Source organism: Primulina huaijiensis, chromosome 15, assembly GCF_012295235.1.
Source record: "Primulina huaijiensis isolate GDHJ02 chromosome 15, ASM1229523v2, whole genome shotgun sequence".
NCBI classification, from domain to species: Eukaryota; Viridiplantae; Streptophyta; class Magnoliopsida; order Lamiales; family Gesneriaceae; genus Primulina; species Primulina huaijiensis.
This window is the reverse complement of record NC_133320.1, coordinates 23,924,256-23,946,557: the sequence shown is the minus strand read 5'-3', so window position 1 is coordinate 23,946,557 and position 22,302 is coordinate 23,924,256. Positions and strand designations below refer to the sequence as shown.

Genomic DNA, 22,302 nt, shown 5'->3' with positions numbered 1-22,302 from the left:
AAGCTCGACCCATATTTTTTTATCTTCAGGCAAGAATTCTTCGTGAACTGAATGCATCCTCCGAAATGGAGATGGGTGGTCTTGATTATGACAAAGTTATCTGTGCTTATGATAAGATTACTGTGGAATTTTTTTACACCATTCAAGAGAAGCATGCTATGGTAATCTTGGCACACTCTATACGAGACATGTCATCTGAAGAGTTGATCTTAAGGCAAAGTGCTTTCAGATTATTGCTCAACTTTATCGAATTTTGTGGCAAGATCCATAATGGATCACTAAGTTCTAATGAAGTTTGGTCTGTAGCTGGTATTCAGCACTTAGCAAACAATTTCATCTTGAAACACATGGGGAATGCGATGGGCAAGGAGGGTGCTGCTCAAAAGGTATTAAACTTTGTATCGTTTTCTATTTTCTCTGTTATATCTCTCTTTCAAAGCGCATGTGTCTATACTCTATGTATTTATTATCTGATGTGCTTGTGTTTGTCTTCCTAACTGCCTTCCAATTCTTGAATGTCCCTTCTTTCTCTGAGGTAAAAGTTTATAGAATGGGTGATGTTCATGTTTATTAGTTGAAGATATATTCAGCATTGGGACCTCTTGTGGGGTATTTCTGTGTTTGTTTTCAACTTTTGCTTGCTTTTTTTCCCTTCCTATCGAATTTTCAATATTTTCAATGTTTGTTATGATGATGTGACCTCTGAATGTTCCACTGGAGGTGAAATGTAATAGTCACTACAAGGATTCACGCTGATCATGTATTGGTACGGTTCTTAGGTGTGGATTGATTTACTTCGAGAAATGGTGTTGAAACTTCCCAATGTTGCGAGCCTTGATTCCTATAGGGCTTTGTGCAGTGATGATGCAGAACAAGATTTCTTCAACAACATAGTTCACTTACATGTAAACCCTCTTTTACTTTTCCTTTGGATGTTCATATTGAATGAATTAAACTTAAGAGTAGATGTATGATGTTTTGCGAATTTTATGTTTCATGTAGAAACACAGGAGATCTAAGGCTTTGTCTCGTTTTAGAAACATTTTCGTATCAGTAAAACTTTCAGAGGTAACTCTTTTGTTCTTTCTGGAATCACAAAAATATTCTCTGTGCTTCACTTATCTCCTGCAACGCTTTATGATTTTTCCAGGTGATCACAAACAAAGTATTGGTTCCGCTCTTTTTTGGCATGTTGTTAAATTTGCAAGATGGGAAGGATGAGCATATCAGACATGCCTGTTTGGATGCTCTTGCTAAAATTTCTAGTTCCATGAAGTGGGATCAATATTATGCCTTCCTAATCAGATGCTTCCGATATATACAGCTAAAACCAGACAAGAAAAATCCTTTGTTGCGGCTAGTGAGCTCTATACTTGACCACTTCCATTTCTCAGAGATGCCTTGGGTCAATGAATCTAAAGTTGCTAATTGTGATACTCCTGATCCGTATGCTATTAACATGACTTCTTCGTCATTGAGAAAATGTTCAAGCTCTACCCAACTTCCAGTTATACAGATGTCTTTGCACAATAATTTGCTCCCCAAGATTCAAAAGTTTTTAGCCTCCGACTCCGATAAAGTCAATGTAACCATCAGCCTAGTTGCACTAAAACTTCTAAAATTGCTTCCTGTAGAAACCATGGAGTTGCAACTTCCGAGTATTATTCATCGCATTGCCAACTTTCTGAAAAATCGTTTGGAAAGTGTACGTGATGAAGCTAGATCTGCATTGGCTGCTTGTTTAAAGGAACTAGGTTTGGAATACTTACAATTTATTATCCAAGTCTTGAAAGGCACATTGAAGAGAGGTTATGAATTGCATGTTCTTGGATATACTCTCAATATCATGTTGTCCAAATTTCTTGTGAATCCAATTTGCGGAAAATTGGACCATTGTTTAGAAGATCTTCTTTCTGTCGTAGAAAATGATATACTTGGGGATGTTTCTGAGGAGAAGGAGGTTGAAAAGATCGCCTCCAGAATGAAAGAGACGAGAAAGCAAAAGTCTTATGAGACAGTCAAATTGATTGCCCAAAGTATCACCTTCAAGACTCATGCATTGAAACTTCTTTCACCTTTTAAACTTTATCTTCATAAGCAGCTCACCCAGAAAGTTAAATCAAAGTTGGAGAACATATTGAGCAATATAGCTGCTGGTATCGTGTGCAATTCATCTGTGGATCAGACTGAATTTTTTGTATTTACGTATGGCCTCGTTGAAGACTGTATCAAGGATGAAGGTGATGAACATGGAAATAATAAACTAGACAAAGATGATGATGACGTCCGAGCATATCATTCTGAACGATTAGTAAGTAGTATTGATCGACGCCATTCTCATTTGATAGCGGCATTCGCACTTGGGTTACTGCAGACTTACATGAAGAACTTGAAGCTTGACAAAGAGGATGGAAAATTACTGTCTCTGTTAGATCCTTTTGTCGGTTTATTGGGGCAGTGCTTGAGTTCTAAACATGCAAATGTCACAGCTACTGCAGTTAGGTGCTTGTCTCGGCTAGTGAGGTTACCTTTGCCATCCCTTCAATCTCATGCTGACAAAATAAAGATTTCATTGTTGGTTATTGTACAAGGCTCCATAAATGCCAGCAGTCCACTGTCTGAGTCATGTGTTAAGTTGTTGACAACACTTCTGCGAAGCACTAGAGTTACTTTATCTGCTGGTCAATTATATATGCTGATCCAATCTCCGTTGTTTGTTGATCTTGCAAAGAATCCCACATTTTTTACCCTTTCACTGTTGAAGGCTATTGTACACCGAAAACTCGTAGTTCCTGAGATATATGACATTGTCCAGATTGTTGCAGAGTTGATGGTACAAAGCCAGCAGGAACATATTCGTAAGAAGTGTGGCCAAATTTTTCTTCAATTTCTGCTTGACTACCATATATCTGAAAAGCGATTGCAGCAACATCTTGATTTCTTAACCGGGAGTCTGAGGTAAAATAAGTGACATAGTATGTTGTGTGTGTTTTTTTATTGTTCCTTCAATTTTTGGGTAATGTATATTTCTTTTCAGATATGAACATCCTAGTGGAAGAGAAGCTGTCCTAGAGATGCTCCATACTACCGTAAAGAAATTTCCTCAGGAGAGAGTAGATGAACAATCTCTAACTTTTTTCGTTCTTTTGGTTTTGTTATTGGCCAATGATAACGAATGCAAAGTTCGTTCTATGACTGCGGCTACGATAAAATGTCTTATCGGGCATGTGGATGCAGAGTTTCGTCAGTTCATTCTCGACTGCAGCAAGTCTTGGTACCTTGTTGGTAAACAGAATCTGCGGGGTGTAGCAGCACAGGTAAGATCAAGTAACTTACTATTTTTATGTGCTTTCTGAGTAAAATAATAATTTCACTCATTTTTTATTCTCACAAATTCGTTTCTCTTTAGTTGGATGCCACTCATGCTTGTTTGATAGCTGATTATCGGATTGAGATTCGTTGATTCAACATTCCGTGCGTAATTTGTGTTGTATGTAAAAATATCTTCATTCATACACGTAACAACTTATTCTTCCTTCTTTTAAAAAAAAGAAACATCTTATCTTTCCCCACTATTCAATTACCATGTTTACTGTATCTGTACAGAATCTGGATTGAAATGCTAAGTTATAGTTTGGTTCTGTAAGAGTTTCTTCACTAAAAAGTTTCTGCACTTCAAGATGGAGAAGAGGGGGTTTTGAATTGTAGATTTTTTTTAAAAAAATTGTTGCAACTTATTAAGTTCATTGACTGTTGCACATGGTGGCAGTATTCAAACCATAGTCTATCTTATACTATAGATTATTTAAAATGGGCTGGACAAATTGGAAAGGAGTCAAATTGGTCCAGGCTTGTAAAGCCTCACCCATCTGTGCATCAATTAACCCAGTTCAGGAGAACCAGACTCGGGATCTGATTAGCGGGCAAAGTAATATTTCTTTTGTTTTGCCTGTAACTGAAGTGATATCTTCTCATTCCTGACTAAAAACATGAATAAAATTCAGAAAAGGAAGTTCACATTTTTTAAATCAAAATTAACCTTCATTTTACAGAGTAATACAGAATTTATTTATAAATAAAAACATTTACCATTTCATCATAGAGAAGGCATACAATCAATCAAATTGCCAAAAAAGTCACCGGAAAAAAGAACTGAAATAACGAAACAAATGAAACTGGCATGTTTGAACCATGTTTTTAAATACAACCCTAGAATCCAGACTGACCTGGCAGGGAAAAATTCACAACGCCAGGAAAAGGAACTCCAGTTAATTGGTCTGGGCCTCAGCGGGTCAGTTCTTCTCTGTCTGGACCTTTTTTCATGTTTTAGTTGTTCTGTTTTAAACCCAGCTTTACTTGCTTACAGTTTTTGCCTTGATTGGTCAGCTTAATATCCTGAGCCGGTTATTGAGAAGTCCAGAATGGTTCCATTTCTTTTCATACCAGGGATGATAATATGAGCTTTTTTTATTGATTGTAATTCTCCTATAACAGAAAGAAGCTAGGAAGCTTGGAAACATTGAATCCATCAGTTGTATCTGTGCTTTACTCGGTATTTTATGTTTCCTTGTAATGATCAACTTGTCAATTTTGTAAAACAGGTTCTGGGTTTGCTAGTGGAAGTAATGGCAGAAGATTTCAAGGAAAACATCGGTCTTGTACTTCCTGTTACGAGAAGCATTTTGCAGTCTGCACTCAGCGCTCTTGCACATGGAGAACATAACATGTCAGACGAGCCAGTTGCTCCCTTTTGGAAGGAGGCATATTATTCACTGGTTTTATTTGAGAAGATCCTTCATCAATTTCATGACTTGTTCTTTGATAGCGATCTTGAGGTACATTTCATATTATATGTTGTGCTGTTTGTTCCTTGAATCAATCTCCAAATTCGAGTCATGTCTGTGGATATAGTTGTTGAATGTTATCTTTCATATTCGAAGCAATTATAATGCTTCCCATTTTGGCATTTAGACTATCATTTTGGAGTGTTGTGTGCTCACATAACCACCATGTCACATATTTTTACGTCTGAAGATTTTTATGCTCGTGCTGATCTAAAAGGATCAAATTTTCTTTACATGGCATTTCTTTTCTTTTTTTTTTTGATAGGAAACAAATTTTATTAAAATATTGGAATAAGTTACAGTCGGGGCGGATGAGTAATCCGCAAGAGTTACAATCTTAAAGCACTATTCTAAGACACCATCACATGGAATCATGACCATAAACTTTACATGGCATTTCAGTGTAACAAAGAAATTATTTGCAGTAAAACAGTTTCTCGTTATCTAATTCTGCTGTTCATTTACTGGTTTCTGACAGGATATGTGGGAAATCATCTGTCAGTTCCTGTTGCATCCTCATTTGTGGTTGCGCAACATATCGAACAGGATTTTGTCTTTGTACTTCGCAGTAATTGATGCACGTGCTAAAAAATATAAAATGCCAATGGAAGTGTTCTTTCTGATGAAACCAAGCAGACTTTTCCTGGTAGCTGCATCTTTTTGTTCGCAACTAATGGCTCCATTGGCAGATGATGCAGCTTGTAGTATTATCATGCAAAACCTTGTGTTTTCAATTTGTCATCTCCACTCCATTTTGGGAAAGAATGCATGCATGGATGCTTCTAAGTTCTGGTCAAGCCTTGAAAATTTCGCCCAGGACCAGTTTCACAAAGCTTTTACCGTTCTCGATCCTTTAAAAGGAAGGAGGATGCTTTTTTCATTTACTTCTGATGTCTGTGTTCAGCGTGCTCAAAATCAACATCCATTTATTTCCTTTTTGCTTCAGAAATTGGGAAAAATATCATTTCAAATGGAGGCTACTCAGGTGTGCTTGACAGAACACAACAATAAATTTTACATTTTAAGTCATCCAAATAAATTCAACAGGACTCCACTTTTATATCTTTGGAGCATATATCATCATGAATTTATTGTTCCTAGTAAAAACAAGGTTTTTATTCTTCTACATTTGAATAAGAATTTACTAGCTTAATTGACCGTATATAAAAACCTTTGTTGCAGATGAAAATTGTCTTCAACTGTTTCAAATCAATTTCTCCAGAACTTCTTGGTTGCTATGGCAAGGATTCACTTATCGCATATGACGATTGTACTAGTTATGCCTATCAGATGCTGTTGCCTTTGTATAAAGTTTGTGAAGGGTATACTGGAAAAGTTATTTCAGGTGACTTGTTTCTCCCATTTTGCTTACCCTGGAGAGAGATTCCTGGCAAAAGAATTAGACCACGGCCAAAAAACTAATTTACACTGTCTCTTCTCAAGTTTGATTTGTTAAACACGAGTCTAGGAATTGTCAAGTTGGACAATCGATGGATATCTTTATGTAAAGCTTCGGTATTTAGCAGTGCATCCTCATAATTTCCCTGTCGGTTTTCTCCTAATAAGAAACCTCTTTATCTTAAAAATCTTCTAACGTGAGGGAATCATGCCCAGAATTTTTAATTATCCTATGAGTACTTTTTATTCCTGAATATACTTATGGATACATGCTCTGACAATAACAATAGATAATGGAATATCTCTTGGAAGATAGATGGTTGCTTAGAGAGATTTATGTTGTATCAATATTGCTATCAGAGTTGTTCTAGTGATCAGTGCCCTCTTTATTTAGTTACTTTTCATCATGTTGATATGTCTTGGCTGACTTTTTCTTTTTATCATGCCAGATGATCTGAAAGAGTTGGCACAAGAGGTTCGCGAAAGCATTAGAGTCATCATGGGGAGCTATTTCATTCAAGTTTACAACCTAGTAAGGAAAAATCTCAAAGGAAAGAGGGACAAGAGGAAACAAGACGAGAAGATCATGACTGTGGTCAATCCAGAACGAAATGCTAAGAGGAAACTTAGAATCGCAGCAAAGCATCGGAACAATAAGAGAAGGAAAATCATGTCCATGAAAATGGGAAGATGGATGCTTTGAGATCGGGAAGATGCACGGGGTGGCACATATTCTACAAGTAACAACAAATATCATGGTAATTTTCCACCACTCGTCGTTTGTCGATTGTAACAAGTTACTTGAAACCTGATTTTTTTTAGATCTTGACATGAGAACACTGAGGCATTATGTCCTTGATCGAGCTATCAAGATGGAGAAAATTGTTCTTACTGTTGCAAATTCTGCTCATTTCCTTCTCCTCATCTTATCGTTGGCACAGCTCTGCGGCAGTATGGGATGAGGGTAGACATGTCAATTTGCCCCGCCATCAAACTGCCATATCGACCGGTTGGGAAAATTTCAACCCAATCCAAATCGTCATGTGTTGCAGGTTAGGAGGACCAACTCACAAAAAATTTGAAAAAAAAATTAGGAAATAGTTTTAAAAAAATCATACATAACATTTATAAGTAATATGCATATTTAAAAATTCCTTAACCACACCTAAATCATTACAAATAATATGACTTTTTAAAATTAATAAATTATACATGAACTAATTAAAATCATTTGAAAGAAAAAAATTATTAGAAATGGATGAGTATTTTGAGTTGGGAACAAATACACAATCAGTATAATTCACCAATTGAATCAACGCATTATGCAATAATAATACCAATTTATAAGATGTCTCCTATCCTATACCGTCCTACACGATTAGGTTAGGCTTGCTTTAATGCCCGAGGCCAGGGGCCACATTTTTCCAATATGAATATGAATTTATACGTCCAATTAATTACCATTCCCATTTGCTACATCGATGTCTAAATATCATCAAATATTGTGAAAAATAGAAGGCACGCATATCTTGTACAGAGTCAATTAACAAAAATATGTGTGTTCCTCAGGTGAATATTTTACTTTTTTTTTCTTTTTATGGGATCCGTAGTGACTACCTTAATGCGTATTGGATACCTTTTTTTAACTATATGCAGTAACCTGTAAATTTCGAAACACACAACTGACGGAATCGAATTTGGAATTTTCTTGAGAAAGTTATAAGATATACGAAACTTTCTTAAAACGGCAAAAACGCGATTTCGGAGGTCTAAATGAAGGAATTTAGCGTTTACGAACAATGCCTAACAAACTTATGAATATTACTCGTTTGGTCGTTCCGAAGGAGACTGGATCGGCTCTTTGCAAAAAAATCTGGACGATTTTTTTATTTGGTAAACTTTCCCCAACTGGATTATGAACCTGACGGCTCTGATATCACTTAAATGTCATGTCCCGAGACCGGGGTTAGTCGACATCAGATTTATTCAACAATTACATAATTGCTAAACAAGCCTAGTAGTATAGTATAAACCAAAATCAGTTTATATCATAAATACCGTAAAAATAAAATCTTCTTTACAATAATAACTCTGAAAACGATAAAAATCTGCGGAAGCGTTTATAACTTGAATTAAAAACTCACAAGAATATATCCTTAATTAAAATTCTTCATGCGTCCACTATCAGCCCAAAAACTGGTGTCTGATTCTTCTTTCTCAATTTCTTCTTCTGATTTATCTGGGGAGGGTAGAGTAAATGGTGAGTGATATGGTCGTCACTCAGCAAGTAAGGGCCGTTCGATCACAACATAACAAAATGCATAAAAATTTCGAAACACAAAACTTTCATAACATGACTTAAACAACATGCACACCGTCGACCAGACACTAAGATTCCTCTACTTTCAATGGTTTACTGATATCAGTCCCTAATTTTTACTCATCTAAGGGGGCGAGGCCGTATAGCGGTTATATCCCCCACCGCATAAGGGTACGTCATGATTGTGATTCTCACCCATATCAAGTTGAATTCTCACAGTGTCAAAACATAACTCATGCCAAAAATTGTAACCAGAAGGGGTAGAAGAAGAATTTGCACTCGACCGAATCTTTCAAAAAACGACATGCATAAACCGAAAATTCAACATTTAAAATGTGCCCACTTACCTTAGATTTGGAAACAACGTGAAAAAATAACCGTTGGATTTGGCCAAAATTTCGATATGTTATTTGAAACATATGGAAGCACATTCTGAACGGTTGAGATCGGATTCCGAGTATCAAAACGAGAGAAACGAATTTCTAAACTTGGACAGAATTTTGATGACTCATGCAAAATTTTGGAGAGGAATTTAGAAAATTGGAGAGCAAAACTCGAAAATTGATGTATAAATTCTGAGTGAGAGCTTCTCCTATTTATAGAGGGGTGGATGTGATCCAGATCATGTGTTATCTCCTCGTTTAAACTTTGAATTAAATCTTGAATTTAGGTTAAATTGTTATCACTTATCTATCCCATCATCCTTATTCAAATATATATATTAATTATCTCTTATCTTATATCTTTATCTGATATAATATATATCATCTCAAATCTTATATTCTATCTGGTATAATATTTCCAACTTTGAATTTATATCTCAAAAATTTACCTGCTTATATCCAAAAATTCTTTATTTAATTTCTTAGATCATTGTCTATTTATTTATCTCAAGTTCAAAATATATACACAATATTATCTTAAATTTCGAGCTCCAAAAATATTGTATACGATATAATTATCCACTATAATGATATAAATACTTGAAGATTGCGCAAATCCTAATATCATTAAATTACAAAATATTATCACGATCATGCAAAAATCTCAGACTTGGAAAATTAGACTTTTTACACCATAGCTCAGTTATTTCTAAAGTTCAACTTAACATCAATTCTCTTTCAGGTACCTGAGTAAGAATCGAACAATGACATCTACAGTATTAAGCAGAAGCCATAAGAAATTGCTCCTGCTGAATCACCTAAGTTGAGCATTCTCTCAATTCCAACCACTTGTGGATTCATCATGAGTACTGGCGAACAAAAAAAAGTAGAACATAAATATTTAGAGTCGTAGTAAGAGGGTAGCTGCTCACCTCAATCTCATTAATTAATTTCATGGCCTCAATGATGCAAATAACCTGTCCTTTCTGGATCTTATCTCCAACCTAGAAAAATAAAATGTAAATAACAATGTACAGAAACTTGTGTGAACAGAAGCTATATGTAAAAACAATAATGTTCTAATAATACTGAGTAATGGATATTTTGAGCATCAGTTCTGAGTATCATTTGCCTTATATACAAACAAAATATATATTATGAATCAAACAACACTCTCGTGTTTTTGAAATGTGTATTGAAATAATATAAATATTATAGATCATTATTGATTACAAGTGTTGTTATGTTAATTAGAACATTATTGTTTTTACATATATCTATAAAAACTTATCCGGTCACCTGCTGCACCATCTGCCTGAAATTCGAGGGATCCGCCGTGTTTTTGAAATATGTATTGAAATTAGAACACGTTAAAATCTAATATTTGAGTTTCTTTTTTTGTAAAAAAATATATTTGAGTTTCTATTTTGTTATGTTCTTTTTTTTTTCTATCAAGAAAGAAAACTTGGTAGAAAATTGGAAGTAATTAGTTTGGGGTCCAATCTTTATAATATAATAACAATATAGAAGCATAGGAGTTATTATAGATAGATAAATATAGATAATTAAAAAATATTTAAATTATAATTATTTCCAAGATTATATTCCTTTTGGGTTTATTCATTAACGGGAGGATGTAAGCACTTAAGTATAAATGAAAAATACTAAAATTCAGATTTAATATATTATTATAATAATTTATATTTGATCTATAAATTAAAACAAAAATTTTGACTAAGATGAATAGATATATATCTAGGAAGGGTGAATTGCCCTAAGAAATATACCGCTCGTGACAAATAATTAAATACTAAACAAAAACAATAATGTCTTGCTATTATGCGTGTATTCATTCGAAAAAACAAAAATGAATACACACTTATTCACCGCCAAATAATTGTCCTTATATACAAAATGATAAACACACTTATTGCCTAATAATAAAAGAACATGTGTCTTGCTATTTTATTTCTAATACGCCCCCTCAAGGAGGAGCATGGATGTTGTGGATGCCCATCTTGGATAGTTTCATGAGAAAACGATGATTTAGTAAACAAATCAGCATGGGATTGATGAAAATCAATGGTAAGCAACGTGGATGATAGTTTAGAGAACCATTGGCGTGAGGATAGTTTGGATCATGGATGTTGTGGATGCTCATCTTGGATAGTTTCACAGTTTGTTGGTTATTCATAAACTCTAATTGATTATGAAATTTCGATTTTTTATTCACTGTATTTAAAGCTTCAATAATTAAACAATCGGAAGAAAACTTGTATAAGAAACATCCATTCCATATTTTCAATGTTATTTATTTACGAAGACTAGAAAGATATATCAAGTATTAGTAGAGGTTACAAAGTCCAAAGTAGTAAAGTACTTGGGAGAAAACAATAACGCGAAAAGCTTTTAAAAGATATGAAAATCTAAACCATGGCAAATACTCGTGATCATTTTACATTTCTGATTTCGGTTCTTCTGGTAACGTTCAAATAGAAATTCCCCTGCAACTTCTGTGTGTCATCAGGTGTCAATTCTGGTTCTCTGAGAAGTACAGCATCAGATCTTACTAACCCAATTTGTTCAAGTCACTCGTGGGTATGCAGCAAAAATACTGAAAGAGTAAAAGCATGTGTACAAAAATAGTAAGATAATCTCATCATTCATACACAACGAATTGATGTGAAAACAACAAGAACTAGCATTTTTATCGAGGCTAGAACTCGCAGGGAATCAAAGTATTCGGTTTTTGGGAAAAAATCAATATTCAAAAACCAGAATCATTTAGATACCTTTGATCGTCAGAAGTAGCAGCATGCTCAGAAATGGTCAGAACCTTCCATTACAAATAGTAAGCGTTATTTAGTATATTATACGTAACACCAACCAAAAACACCCGGTTACATGTTACTCCTTACCCGGAGCAACTCCTTTGTATCATGGTCAACCTCTGGCAATCGCCATTCGGGGGCATGTCTTCCAGGACCTTTGACAACCATCGACAGCTTTTCCTCCAACTAAAATAGTCACAATCAAATCAAAATTACCACTTTCGACGCCCCTATTTATTCGAAGATGATACCGACCTGCATCTTTCTCAATGCATCTGCAATTGTATGTTCTCTGGCAAAACTAAGGAGAACTCGGCAGGTAAGAGCCCAGATCCACTCACAATGATATCCACCTTTAAGTTCTTCGGGTTGAAGGAGCCGAAGAAGAACGGCAAAGCCATGGTTTCCACGTATAGCTTGTCTAACTTCTTTAACTTCACTTTCCGTCGAGCCAATTAATTCATCGTTGATCCATGGAAGGGAGACGAGGTTTGTTAAAACCTTCAGAGCTAGCACAGTAACCTGACATTTTGTAGATGGTGTCATTAGTTAGAAAACAAGAATAATTTTAAAAATATGCCCAATAACTCGCACGCTATACCTTGCATTTTACATAACCAGCGTCGTCTGCTGCACCCAAAATGAGACCTAAAACAGTTTGACCATTTCTTAACGTGGCATTGAGAATGACTTTGTGGCTTGAAGGCACCAAAGCTACGATGCTCAATACTTGAAGTACTTCAGCAGGCACCTCCCCCCAAAATACCTCAGCTGGATGGGCCTATAAAGCACAAAAAATGTCAATAAAGATAAATAAACAAATAATGATCCAAAAATACAAGTCACACCTGGTACATTTCTAACAAGGTTTTATGGCCGTGTGCACCCAAGAATCTGCCAACAGCAGAGCGTAGCTTCCTCACAAGAGCAAGACCAAAAACTTGATCCTTCTGAATCTGACGTAGTACAGCATCTAGGGTGTCAGGACTTGGATCAACTCGCATGTTGTCAGCCCCAACACTCAGCGAGTCCGCAAGCAAGAGAAATTTTGCAATAAAATATTGTTTTAGTGCAGTGCAAGCATCAGCAGCAATAAGCGTTTCGAATGCATTCAGGGCCTGTGAGGTAGATTGGTAATTTGGAAGTAATCTATATAAGTGCCCAGATCTCAATGATGCACCACGCAAAATATGGAGAAGTCTTAGTGGACCACGCTGCTCATCAAATGCATTATTGGCTGGTCTAAAAGCATAACAACGGTTAAAAAATATAGCAGCAATTAATCTAGACGGATGGTGTTGACATTCAAGAAGTTGTAGAGCCAACTCAACAAGCTGGCCAACAACATTGGAAGGAAGTGTGCATATGCTTTCCATTATCCCCTGTAAAATAATCTCATTCAGTTGAAATCGGCGAAAATTAAATGTATTAACATAGAGATATACAGGCGAGAAAAGAAGTATAAGGCTACAAAAACAATGACGAAGTAATCATATCACACTACAGGGGGAAACACACTAAAAAACTATTCATCAAGGGTCAAATCACCTCGGATTTACTAATCATTAGTAAGCATGAAGATAGATCGCCAAAAGTTTGGTCACTTCTCCTAACAGCAATTAATCTCTCAATGCCACCACCTTCAACAAACAACTTGGCGAACCCTATGTTATTCACCAAGACACTGATTAACTCCAAAACATCATGCAAAAGGAGTATAGTGCTTGAAGTCTTTTCATCCTCAGAACTTTTTTGCAGCAACGCAAGAATGATATTAACGCCATCTTTACAAAGCACAAGATCAAGGACTTCTTCACGACGGCCCAGAATCACAAGACATCGGATGCAAAATTTCTCCCGTAGCTTAGAAAGACGAAGGAGTTCAGCATACTTCTCCTCGTCACTGGTCTTTTTGTATTCCTGAAATAAGAAAAGAAAACACGAAGAATACATGCCTATGTGCATTAAGCTAGAAATAAAAAATGCATTCACCTCAAATGCAGCCGTCTTAACCACTTCTGCAGCATCAGCATCAGCAGCAGCAGCAGCAGCCCTTACGGCTACTGCAAGAGCTTTGGCTGCTTTTGCTTCAGAGTCAACAGCTTGTTCAACCAAAGCAGTAATTTTTTTGGCACCTATGTTTGTCTCATCCGAAATCCTGATGCTTAGGTAGCGCATTAGCTTAGCTGGCAATTTACATGTTAATACCTCTCTCGCCAGTTGGTTATCAAGCCTAGAATCACAAATGTTAAATGAAGAAGTTTAAAAAAAGAAGCAGCCCTGTAAAACATAACGAAAAATCTATGAGAACATACTTATCCAACACTGTAGCAAGTAGTCCAGTATAGTATGTGCACATCATTTCACTGTCCAAATCCTTCCTTCTCCCAGTCTCATGCATCGGATTACAGTCATCAGCCATCAACCTCCTAGGTATTTCATATCTCACCCAATCTTTTGTTTTATCTAGAGCATCACCTTTAGGTAAGTCCCCACGCTGCATTTAAAGTTAATAATTCTTCAAAGCCAGGTAATACAAACAAACCAAAACAATAACACTAACAATAGGACATGAATCATGGTATTTAACAGTGTACATAACGAAAACATTGACATTTGCTAGCTATTAGCATACCATCCATGGTGAACAGCTGCTAAAAAGCCTGGCAGCTGCCACTTTTACTGATACCAAATATGCATTCTGAAGAAATGAATGTAACAGTCTGGAAAATTTCTTATCTCCCTGCAGAAAGAGTAGCAACAAATTCTTCTCAAATTTCAAAAAGAAATAATTGCTACTGCAAACAAAGTTTGAAAATGTGAGAAAAAGTCAGCGATTACCCAAATAAGGTCACATAGAAATACAGGATCTTGGGGGCATATGACATCATCTGTAGCATTCTTGTATCTAAAGCATCACCAAAGAAACAATGTTCAATTAAAAAATTACATGATTATAATAGTTGTAACAATGGAATAATGCATTTGAAAAAAAAATGAAAAACAGTCTTATTTCAAAGAAGAGTAGCCCGGTAGACTTTCTGTATCATTTTCTACTCTCCCATAACTAAGTAAATTCCCAGAAGTTCCAAGTAGTTAAGGTAAATTCATACATAACAACCAAGGACAGTCTCTGTGACGGTCCTCGCCCTCTACGTCCACCCATCTCTGTCTACAGTAGAAAGAAAAATGTAATCTAGAGTGCAAAAATTTGCGGTTCAAAAGTCACAGTTCACATCACAAGACAATAGTTAAGTAAAACACAAACTAACATGAAAAAAATATAGCATGACATTCCACCTGGCAACAAAATAATACCTGGTTTTTGCGGTCTCGAAAATAGCAGCTAACGCATGGAGCAAACATGGCTCGGGATCTTCCTGCTTAGCAATGATCAAATCCTTCAAGGCATGCACGTTATTTTCATCCTCTTTCTGCTCATGCTGCTCTTCCATTAACTTCTAAGGAGTTGATAATGGTAACCATTGTAATGCGATATCATAATAACAAAGAAAACAGATGAATAACAAGAAGAGAAGCTAAAATAAAATGCCGACCAAAATCAGAAAGTTAATTACAGAAGTTTTATGATCAAATTTAGTCTACAATAAAGAGAAGAGATCATCACCAAATTTACAACCACCTCACTCTGAATTCAGTATGGATGCGAAATGTGTCTCTCATTGTCTCAATTAATCAAAATTAAAGATTATTGGCATGAGCATATGTAAACGCGTAAATCATGGCCATGCAAGAGATAGAGAGAAGCAGTTACAAATCAGCACACGAACCAAATTGGAGGCGATCGATCACCAATGTTAACAACTACGTAATTATTCCAAAATACGACAAACCGTATGAAGTTCCACACAGAAATTTTATCACCGGAATATGCTGCTGACGGCGATGCATGCGGGGAGAGGTTAGTGACGATGGTCGGCGCTCGGCGATTGTGTGGGGTAGAGAATTTTAGAAAGACGCGGGAGATTTGATTTGGTCGGAGAATGGAGATATATACTCCCTCGACTCCTTTGATTGACACGTGTCCTGTTTTTTTTTTTTTTTTTTTTAACTCTTTGATTGCTTTGGCATTTTATGAGCTTCTCGTTCTTTCATATTTTTTACTTTGTAAATAAATATTTCTCGTTTTTTTTAATTTTCTTATTTATTAATTAATTACTTACCTATTTTCCCTAACCGTGAGAATCCCCAATAAGAAACTGCAATTTGCCTTTAAAACTCATTCATTTACTTTAAATGATTATATCATATAAAAATGTTTATAAAATATTATAATTGTATACACGTGTCAATTATCTTATATATGACTCATTCATTAAAAAACAAAAAAACAAAACAAACTTATGAATTAATATATAAATTTCCATAATCAAAATAGATGCATAAAGCAAGATGAAATTGGAAGTGTAGAAGTTAAAACAAAAGATCTGGAGTTGAATAATTAACTAAATGGAAGAAATGGGGGAATATATCTAAATAATTCAATAAATTAATGAATATTTGTAAGGGGCAAAGAATACTTCTTCAATGCTGCCACACCATTAAGTTTTGGTACAAAGTAGCGTAATGTACATGTGTACAAATATATAATATCATCAATAATTTATAACTTATCTTACATTAGATATTTAATTTAGAACGAAATTTTGAACTCCAAACCTAAGATAACAAAATACATCACGAGCTAAAAAAATGTATGCAATGCCAACATATATAACAAAACCGCAACCGTTCCCCAATGAATTTTTTAGATTTTATGGCATATGGCTTATTAATTATTTTAATTACAACATATGACATGAGAACACTGAGGCATTATGTCCTTGATCGAGCTAGCTATCAAGATGGAGAATATTGTTCTTACTGTTGCAAATTCTGCTCATTTCCTTCTTCTCATCTTATCGTTGGCACAGCTCTGCGGCAGTATGGGATGAGGGTAGACATGTCAATTTGCCCCGCCATCGAACTGCCATCTCGACGGGTTGGGAAAATTTCAACCCAATCCAAATCGTCATGTGTTGCAGGTTAGGAGGACCAACTCACAAAAAATTTGAAAAAAAAAAAAATCATACATAACATTTATAAATAACGTGCATATTTAAAAATTCCTTAACCTCATCTAAATCATTATAAATAATATGACTTTTTAAAATTAATTAATTATACATGAACTAATTAAAATCATTTGAAAGAAAAAATTTATTAGAAATGGATGAGTATTATGAGTTGGTAACAAATACACAATCAGTATAATTCACCAATTGAATCCACGCATTATGCAACAATAATACCAATTTATAAGATGTCTCCTATCCTATACCGTCCTACACGATTAGGTTAGGCTTGCTTTAATGCCCGAGGCCAGGGGCCACATTTTTCCAAAATGAATTTATACGTCCGATTAATTACCATTGCCATTTGCTACATCGATGTCTAAATATCATCAAATATTGTGAAAAATAGAAGGCACCCATATCTTGTACAAGTGTGTTCCTCAGGTGAATATTTTACTTTTCTTTTTTCTTTTTACGGGGAACCGTAGTGACTACCTTAATGCGTATTGGATACATTTTTTAACTGGATGAAGTAACCTGCAAATCACGTCTCATGCAAAAAGATGTTGAGATGGAGAAAATCCGTCACGAGTCCAACAACTTATACACCCTAAGGACGTGAACCATTTTTACTTATTCCACCATGTAATGGTTATGTCATCTTGATATTAAATTTATCCCGTTTATGTGTTTGTATTATTTTTTAAATGGAATTATGGGAATTTCTGTTTTATAGTCACCATTATACGTTTAATACTAAAGCCCACCGAACGACGTTCGAAGTGGTCCATGAGATTTGGGGGCAATATCGACATTTCGACGGTAGCTGGATAGTCTAATCCGACGGCGAGACATGGTCATCCACGACATCCTTGAAGACTCGTACAAGAACATAATCCTTTTAACTGTGTACTACACACAAAATCTCTTGTGATCACGTCTCAATCTCATATCCGACTCGATCTAATAAATAAAAAAATATTTTTTTATTTGTCTTATAGACATATTTGTATATATTAATTAAAGTAATTTGAATACAACATATGCTATATTTCTAATTTGGAAAGTACATGTGCGAGGTGGGATAAAAATTTTAAATTAACTATTACGTTAAAAACAACATTCAAGATATTTTTTGAAAAATAGAATTAATTAAACAAATATTTGTATTTTCAAATTTGGTATATGATAATTTTTATTTATAAAGGAAAAAAAAAAAGGAATCATTATAACATTAATATAATAATAATATTTAAACACAATAATATTTTTAAAAAAATCTCACGTCTTTATTAACAAAATCAGTAGGTCGAACAAAAATATTTCTCTAAATAAAATTATACCAAATACGACACATTTGGTGACCTAATAATTTTCCTAAATTACATAAAAATATCAACTTGTGGGCCCCGCATGGTTCCATGAAAAACTCAGCCACCTTATTTTTCTCTCTTTTATATATTCATTCGTTCCTTTGCTTGCCTCCATATTCCTCTATTCAAACCATTCCATTTCTTGTTTCCATTCCATCAATCTGATTCCGGGGAAGAAATAACACACCAAATGGGAGAGGTAATTAATCTTCTTCTTACTTTCATTTCCCAGGCAAAGATTTCTCCATTATTTTACTTTTTTCTTTCCATCATTTTGATCATGTGTGATCGTTTTCTAGAAAGATGAGAAGAAGAACGAAGGCGAGAAGAAGGCCGATGGCGGCGGAAAAAAAGACGACGGACCCATCACCGTCGTGCTGAAACTGGACTTGCATTGCGAAGGATGCGCCAAGAAAGTCAAACGCTCCGTCAGCCATTTTGAAGGTACTTTCTACACTTTATTAACTTACGCTCACACTTTATTTATTAAGTTGGTGAAATTACTGCAAAAGAAATTTATTGAGTCCGATTTAATTGTGAAGGTGTTGAGAAAGTGAAGGCAGACTGCGCAGCTAACAAAATAACGGTGGTTGGTAAGGTGGACCCGGCGGGGCTCCGTGAGAGAGTCGAGTACAAGACCAAAAAGAAGGTGGAGCTCCTCTCTCCTCAGCCCAAGAAGGACGGTGGAGATGGTGTTCCAGCCGCCGGAGGCGACAAGAAGACCGATGGGAAGGCACCGGAGAAGAAAGCTGAAGAGAAAAAGGTTGATGACAAGAAACCCAAAGAGGTAACAATAATAATAACAGATAATATCGAATAATTATGAAAATGTTTACAAAATATCATATAATGTTAAAATTAACACCTTGCTACTTTTCTATCTTTTTTAAATAATTAAACTAAAATAACTACTGATAAAGGTTAATTTAATGGTTTTGATCGCTGACTTGCACTATATATTTTAGTGCAATTGAGCTTTTAAAAAATAATAATGTTTTCAGATAAATTTGATTAATATATTAATATGTGGTTATTATCATTGTCCAGGCTGCCTTAAGCACCGTGGTGATGAAAATTAGACTGCATTGTGACGGATGCGCACACAAGATTAAGCGGCTCATTAAAAAGAACATCGATGGTTAGTGCGTAATTATTAATCTGTATCACAAAATTTACTCGAAAACGTATAATTAAGCATGCAGTCATTAACTTTTCAACAATTTTGAATATTTAGGGGTTGATTCAGTATCAACGGATTTAGAAAAAGATTTGGTCACGGTGAACGGGACAATGAACGTGAAAGAGCTGGTATCCATTGTGAAAGAAAAGCTCAATAGAGCCGTAGAGATAGTTCCGGTGAAGAAAGACGACTCCGGCGGGGGAGACAAGAAGGCGGCAAGTGAAGACAAGAAAGGGAAGGAACCCAGCAGCGGTTCTGGTGACAAGAAGGACAAGGAGAAGGAAGGCGGTGGAGCTGAGAAAAAGGAAAGCGGCGGCGGGGACGAGAAGGCGAAGTCAGTCGGCGGCGGCGGAGGAACCAAGGTTGAGGTCAACAAGATGGAATTTCAAGGGTACAACCCGCACACGTACTATGCCGCCATGCCAATGTACAATAGTAGTTTCACAAATCAAGATTATGGATTGCCCATGTACCAGAATGTTCCAGGTTATCCTAGCACCGGCTACGTCGTACAGTACATGAATGGGCCGCCGCCCCCTCCGCCCACCTATTTAAACATGAACGACCAAATGTTTAGTGATGAAAACCCTAATGGATGCTTCATAATGTGAATGAGAACTGCACGAGGAGAATCTATATTTTTTTTAATGCATGTAAATCATTACAATTGAGTTATCTATTTTTATGAAAAAGTATATATGAGAATACCAATTTTTTGTCATTTAACCCTTTCTCTATTTTCTCTCAATATGCATATACACACAAAAATCAATTTAATAAAAAATATCATTAAATATTTATGTTAAAAAATATTACTTTTCATCCTAAATATATATATTTGTTTTTGTTATAATAATAATATTATTAATTTAATTAACCTGCCGTTTTAGTTGTTTTATTGTTTGACTTTGGCCTTTATTTTTTTTAGGTAGTCTATTAAAGACGACATGCATGTTAGTTTCATAAATAATTATAACGGTGTTAAAAATATGACGGCAATATTTGAATCATATTTCTAGAATGATCATTTTACTTTTTTACAAATTCGTATCGCGCGTGTATTATGAATTATTTTAATATAATATTCAATAGAAAAGATCAAAGTCATTGATCACCTAATGCTTACCATGTATTCAAAAATATATGATAATGACATAACACAAAAAATTTTAATAGAAATGAACAATATCAGTGATCCTCGGATGCCGAAGGGGACGCTCCGTATTTCTCAAACTACGTACTCGCAAGTGTCGATTTGATCCTCTTCCCTAGGGGTGGTCGACTCCAACTACCATCCATGTTTGATCCATGTTAGAATTTACCAATTACTCATCCCACCTCCTACATGTTCTTTGGTAGCTCATATTTGATGGCACGTTCTGTTCTTTTCTCCATATATCATCACTTAGCATTAGAATGGAGCTTACATATCTTTTCTATTTTGATACCAATTATATATAAAATTGTGTATAACATTATGTTATTAAATATTATACCTTTGTGATGATTAAAATTTTTATTTAAATATTTTTAAATCGTATATGTAATTGGTCGAAAAAATATTAAAATGGCCACATGATTATAATTCTTACTAATTTGAAATTTGTTGGTCAACGATCTTATTTTTTTGGGATAAGCTCGTGGATAGAAATGTTCCAATTGGCCTTATTGTTGGTTTACGATAACATTAAATAAATTAATCACTCATTATTTTTTTATTATTTTACGTTTTAATCACCATTAATCAATTGTTTATTGTGTGTCATGTGTGTGTGTGTGTGTATATATATATGTACGGAGGTGGTGGTTGTTGGTTTCACAATTTGCACCACATATATATTTGACAAGACGAGTGCCCCCCGGGGCCTAAACCTCGATTCCAAAATTATTCAATTTATTTTCTACCAAATCATATTCAAAATCTACCAAATCTACTGACCACCCGAAGTCTATGTCTGTGAAGTTTATTTTTTAAGAATTTTTTTAAAAAAAAATTAGCAATATATATTTGTATCGATCTATAATTTAATATGCTATATCTAGTACTTATCACCACTAGTACACATGTTACAACTGGAGTTCGAACTCAAAATTTCATCTTAAATTTAAGATATTGATGTCGGAAAGGACTAATAAATAATCAGCACTAATACATATATTTAAATGAGTTTGGTCACAACTCAAACCCATCTAAGATTAGTTACTTTTTAACTTTAAAATTTCTCTAGTCTACAATTTGACTTTAGACCTGAACTCGATCTGGTATTTCTTAATATAAAAAAATTGTCGATCGGGAAAATAATATGACAAAATCAATTTGACTTTTGACAACATCTAAAAGTTGATTTATGCATGGCACTGAACACCTAATTAGTTCTAAAACGAAGTTAAATTTTGACAACGATCTGAAAATTAATTGTTATCGAGCAATTTCACTAATTAATTATACGTGGTATTAATATTAATTGCAAATTGTAATATTAAGGTTCATTGTCACTGAATTTCATTTAAACTATGTTGAGATTTAATTGATTATGAAGTTTATTTTAATTGTTAAAAAGCATTTAATTATAATTATTATTTTATATTTCGACTTACTTACGTGATAAAAGATCTGTATCATAAAATTTACTCGTGGGACTGTCTCACATGATTTTTTTATGTAAAATTAATTGGAAGGTGTAATTAATATTTGTTAACATTTCGAAATTAAAATTGCAGTGACAATATAAATAATTATTCTACGATGTTAAATCTGTCATGTTTTTAAATTTTGTAAATTCAAGATAATATATTAAAAAAAACGATTCTGATGTGTTTGCTTAGCGACTAATGTTAATAAAATATTTGAATCTTGGTACGCAATGCATACACCATTTTGCATGTGTAGCAACTTGT

The 22,302-nt window shown here is 34.7% G+C and overlaps 3 protein-coding genes across 8 annotated transcripts in view; 2 read left to right on the top strand and 1 right to left on the bottom strand.

The window, feature by feature from the left end:
• Nucleotides 1-7,227, top strand: part of LOC140959834 (uncharacterized) — a 30,238-nt gene extending 23,011 nt beyond the window's left edge. For 2 of the 5 annotated variants that reach the window (XM_073417860.1, XM_073417859.1), the window contains exons 23-31: nt 30-386; nt 780-905; nt 1,003-1,068; nt 1,151-2,958; nt 3,038-3,317; nt 4,602-4,835; nt 5,323-5,829; nt 6,027-6,189; nt 6,692-7,227. In XM_073417860.1, the coding sequence (XP_073273961.1) occupies nt 30-386; nt 780-905; nt 1,003-1,068; nt 1,151-2,958; nt 3,038-3,317; nt 4,602-4,835; nt 5,323-5,829; nt 6,027-6,189; nt 6,692-6,945 (3,795 nt within the window). In that variant the 3' untranslated portion in view covers nt 6,946-7,227. Of the gene's footprint in view, nt 1-29; nt 387-779; nt 906-1,002; nt 1,069-1,150; nt 2,959-3,037; nt 3,318-3,800; nt 3,929-4,233; nt 4,292-4,366; nt 4,570-4,601; nt 4,836-5,322; nt 5,830-6,026; nt 6,190-6,691 lie in introns of those variants that run through there. The other 3 variants (XM_073417861.1, XM_073417862.1, XM_073417863.1) reach the window with 3 other exon arrangements.
• Nucleotides 7,228-11,431: 4,204 nt separating this feature from the next.
• LOC140960047 (DDB1- and CUL4-associated factor homolog 1-like) lies at nt 11,432-15,803 on the bottom strand. Of its 2 annotated transcripts, XM_073418163.1 has the most exons (13): nt 15,662-15,803; nt 15,095-15,237; nt 14,618-14,684; nt 14,412-14,519; nt 14,092-14,273; nt 13,769-14,009; nt 13,325-13,696; nt 12,625-13,158; nt 12,378-12,557; nt 12,032-12,298; nt 11,864-11,962; nt 11,738-11,781; nt 11,432-11,559 (listed from the first exon to the last, which is right to left on the bottom strand). In XM_073418163.1, exons 1-13 carry the CDS (start codon nt 15,686-15,688, stop codon nt 11,529-11,531), a joined length of 2,295 nt encoding a protein of 764 aa, XP_073274264.1. In that variant the 5' UTR covers nt 15,689-15,803; the 3' UTR covers nt 11,432-11,528. The 2 variants fall into 2 exon arrangements, with proteins under 2 accessions (XP_073274264.1, XP_073274263.1); XM_073418162.1 differs by having other exon boundaries at nt 13,325-14,009.
• Nucleotides 15,804-18,277: 2,474 nt separating this feature from the next.
• LOC140959583 (heavy metal-associated isoprenylated plant protein 3-like) lies at nt 18,278-20,118 on the top strand. The gene is made up of 5 exons (XM_073417499.1): nt 18,278-18,423; nt 18,524-18,668; nt 18,767-19,011; nt 19,272-19,362; nt 19,459-20,118. The coding sequence occupies exons 1-5, from the start codon at nt 18,415-18,417 to the stop codon at nt 20,013-20,015; spliced, it is 1,047 nt and encodes a 348-aa protein (XP_073273600.1). The 5' UTR covers nt 18,278-18,414; the 3' UTR covers nt 20,016-20,118.
• Nucleotides 20,119-22,302: the final 2,184 nt, after the last annotated feature.

Coding starts and splice junctions, on each gene's coding strand:
- LOC140960047 (XM_073418162.1), bottom strand. CDS start 15,688: ATGCATCGCCGTCAGCAGCATATTCCG. Junction 11,963..12,031: donor ATGCATTGAGAAAGATGCAG/GTCGGTATCATC, acceptor TGACTATTTTAG/TTGGAGGAAAAGCTGTCGAT. Junction 11,560..11,737: donor GCTACTTCTGACGATCAAAG/GTATCTAAATGA, acceptor TTACTCTTTCAG/TATTTTTGCTGCATACCCAC.
- LOC140959583 (XM_073417499.1), top strand. Junction 18,669..18,766: donor CTCCGTCAGCCATTTTGAAG/GTACTTTCTACA, acceptor TTAATTGTGAAG/GTGTTGAGAAAGTGAAGGCA. Junction 19,012..19,271: donor ATGACAAGAAACCCAAAGAG/GTAACAATAATA, acceptor ATCATTGTCCAG/GCTGCCTTAAGCACCGTGGT.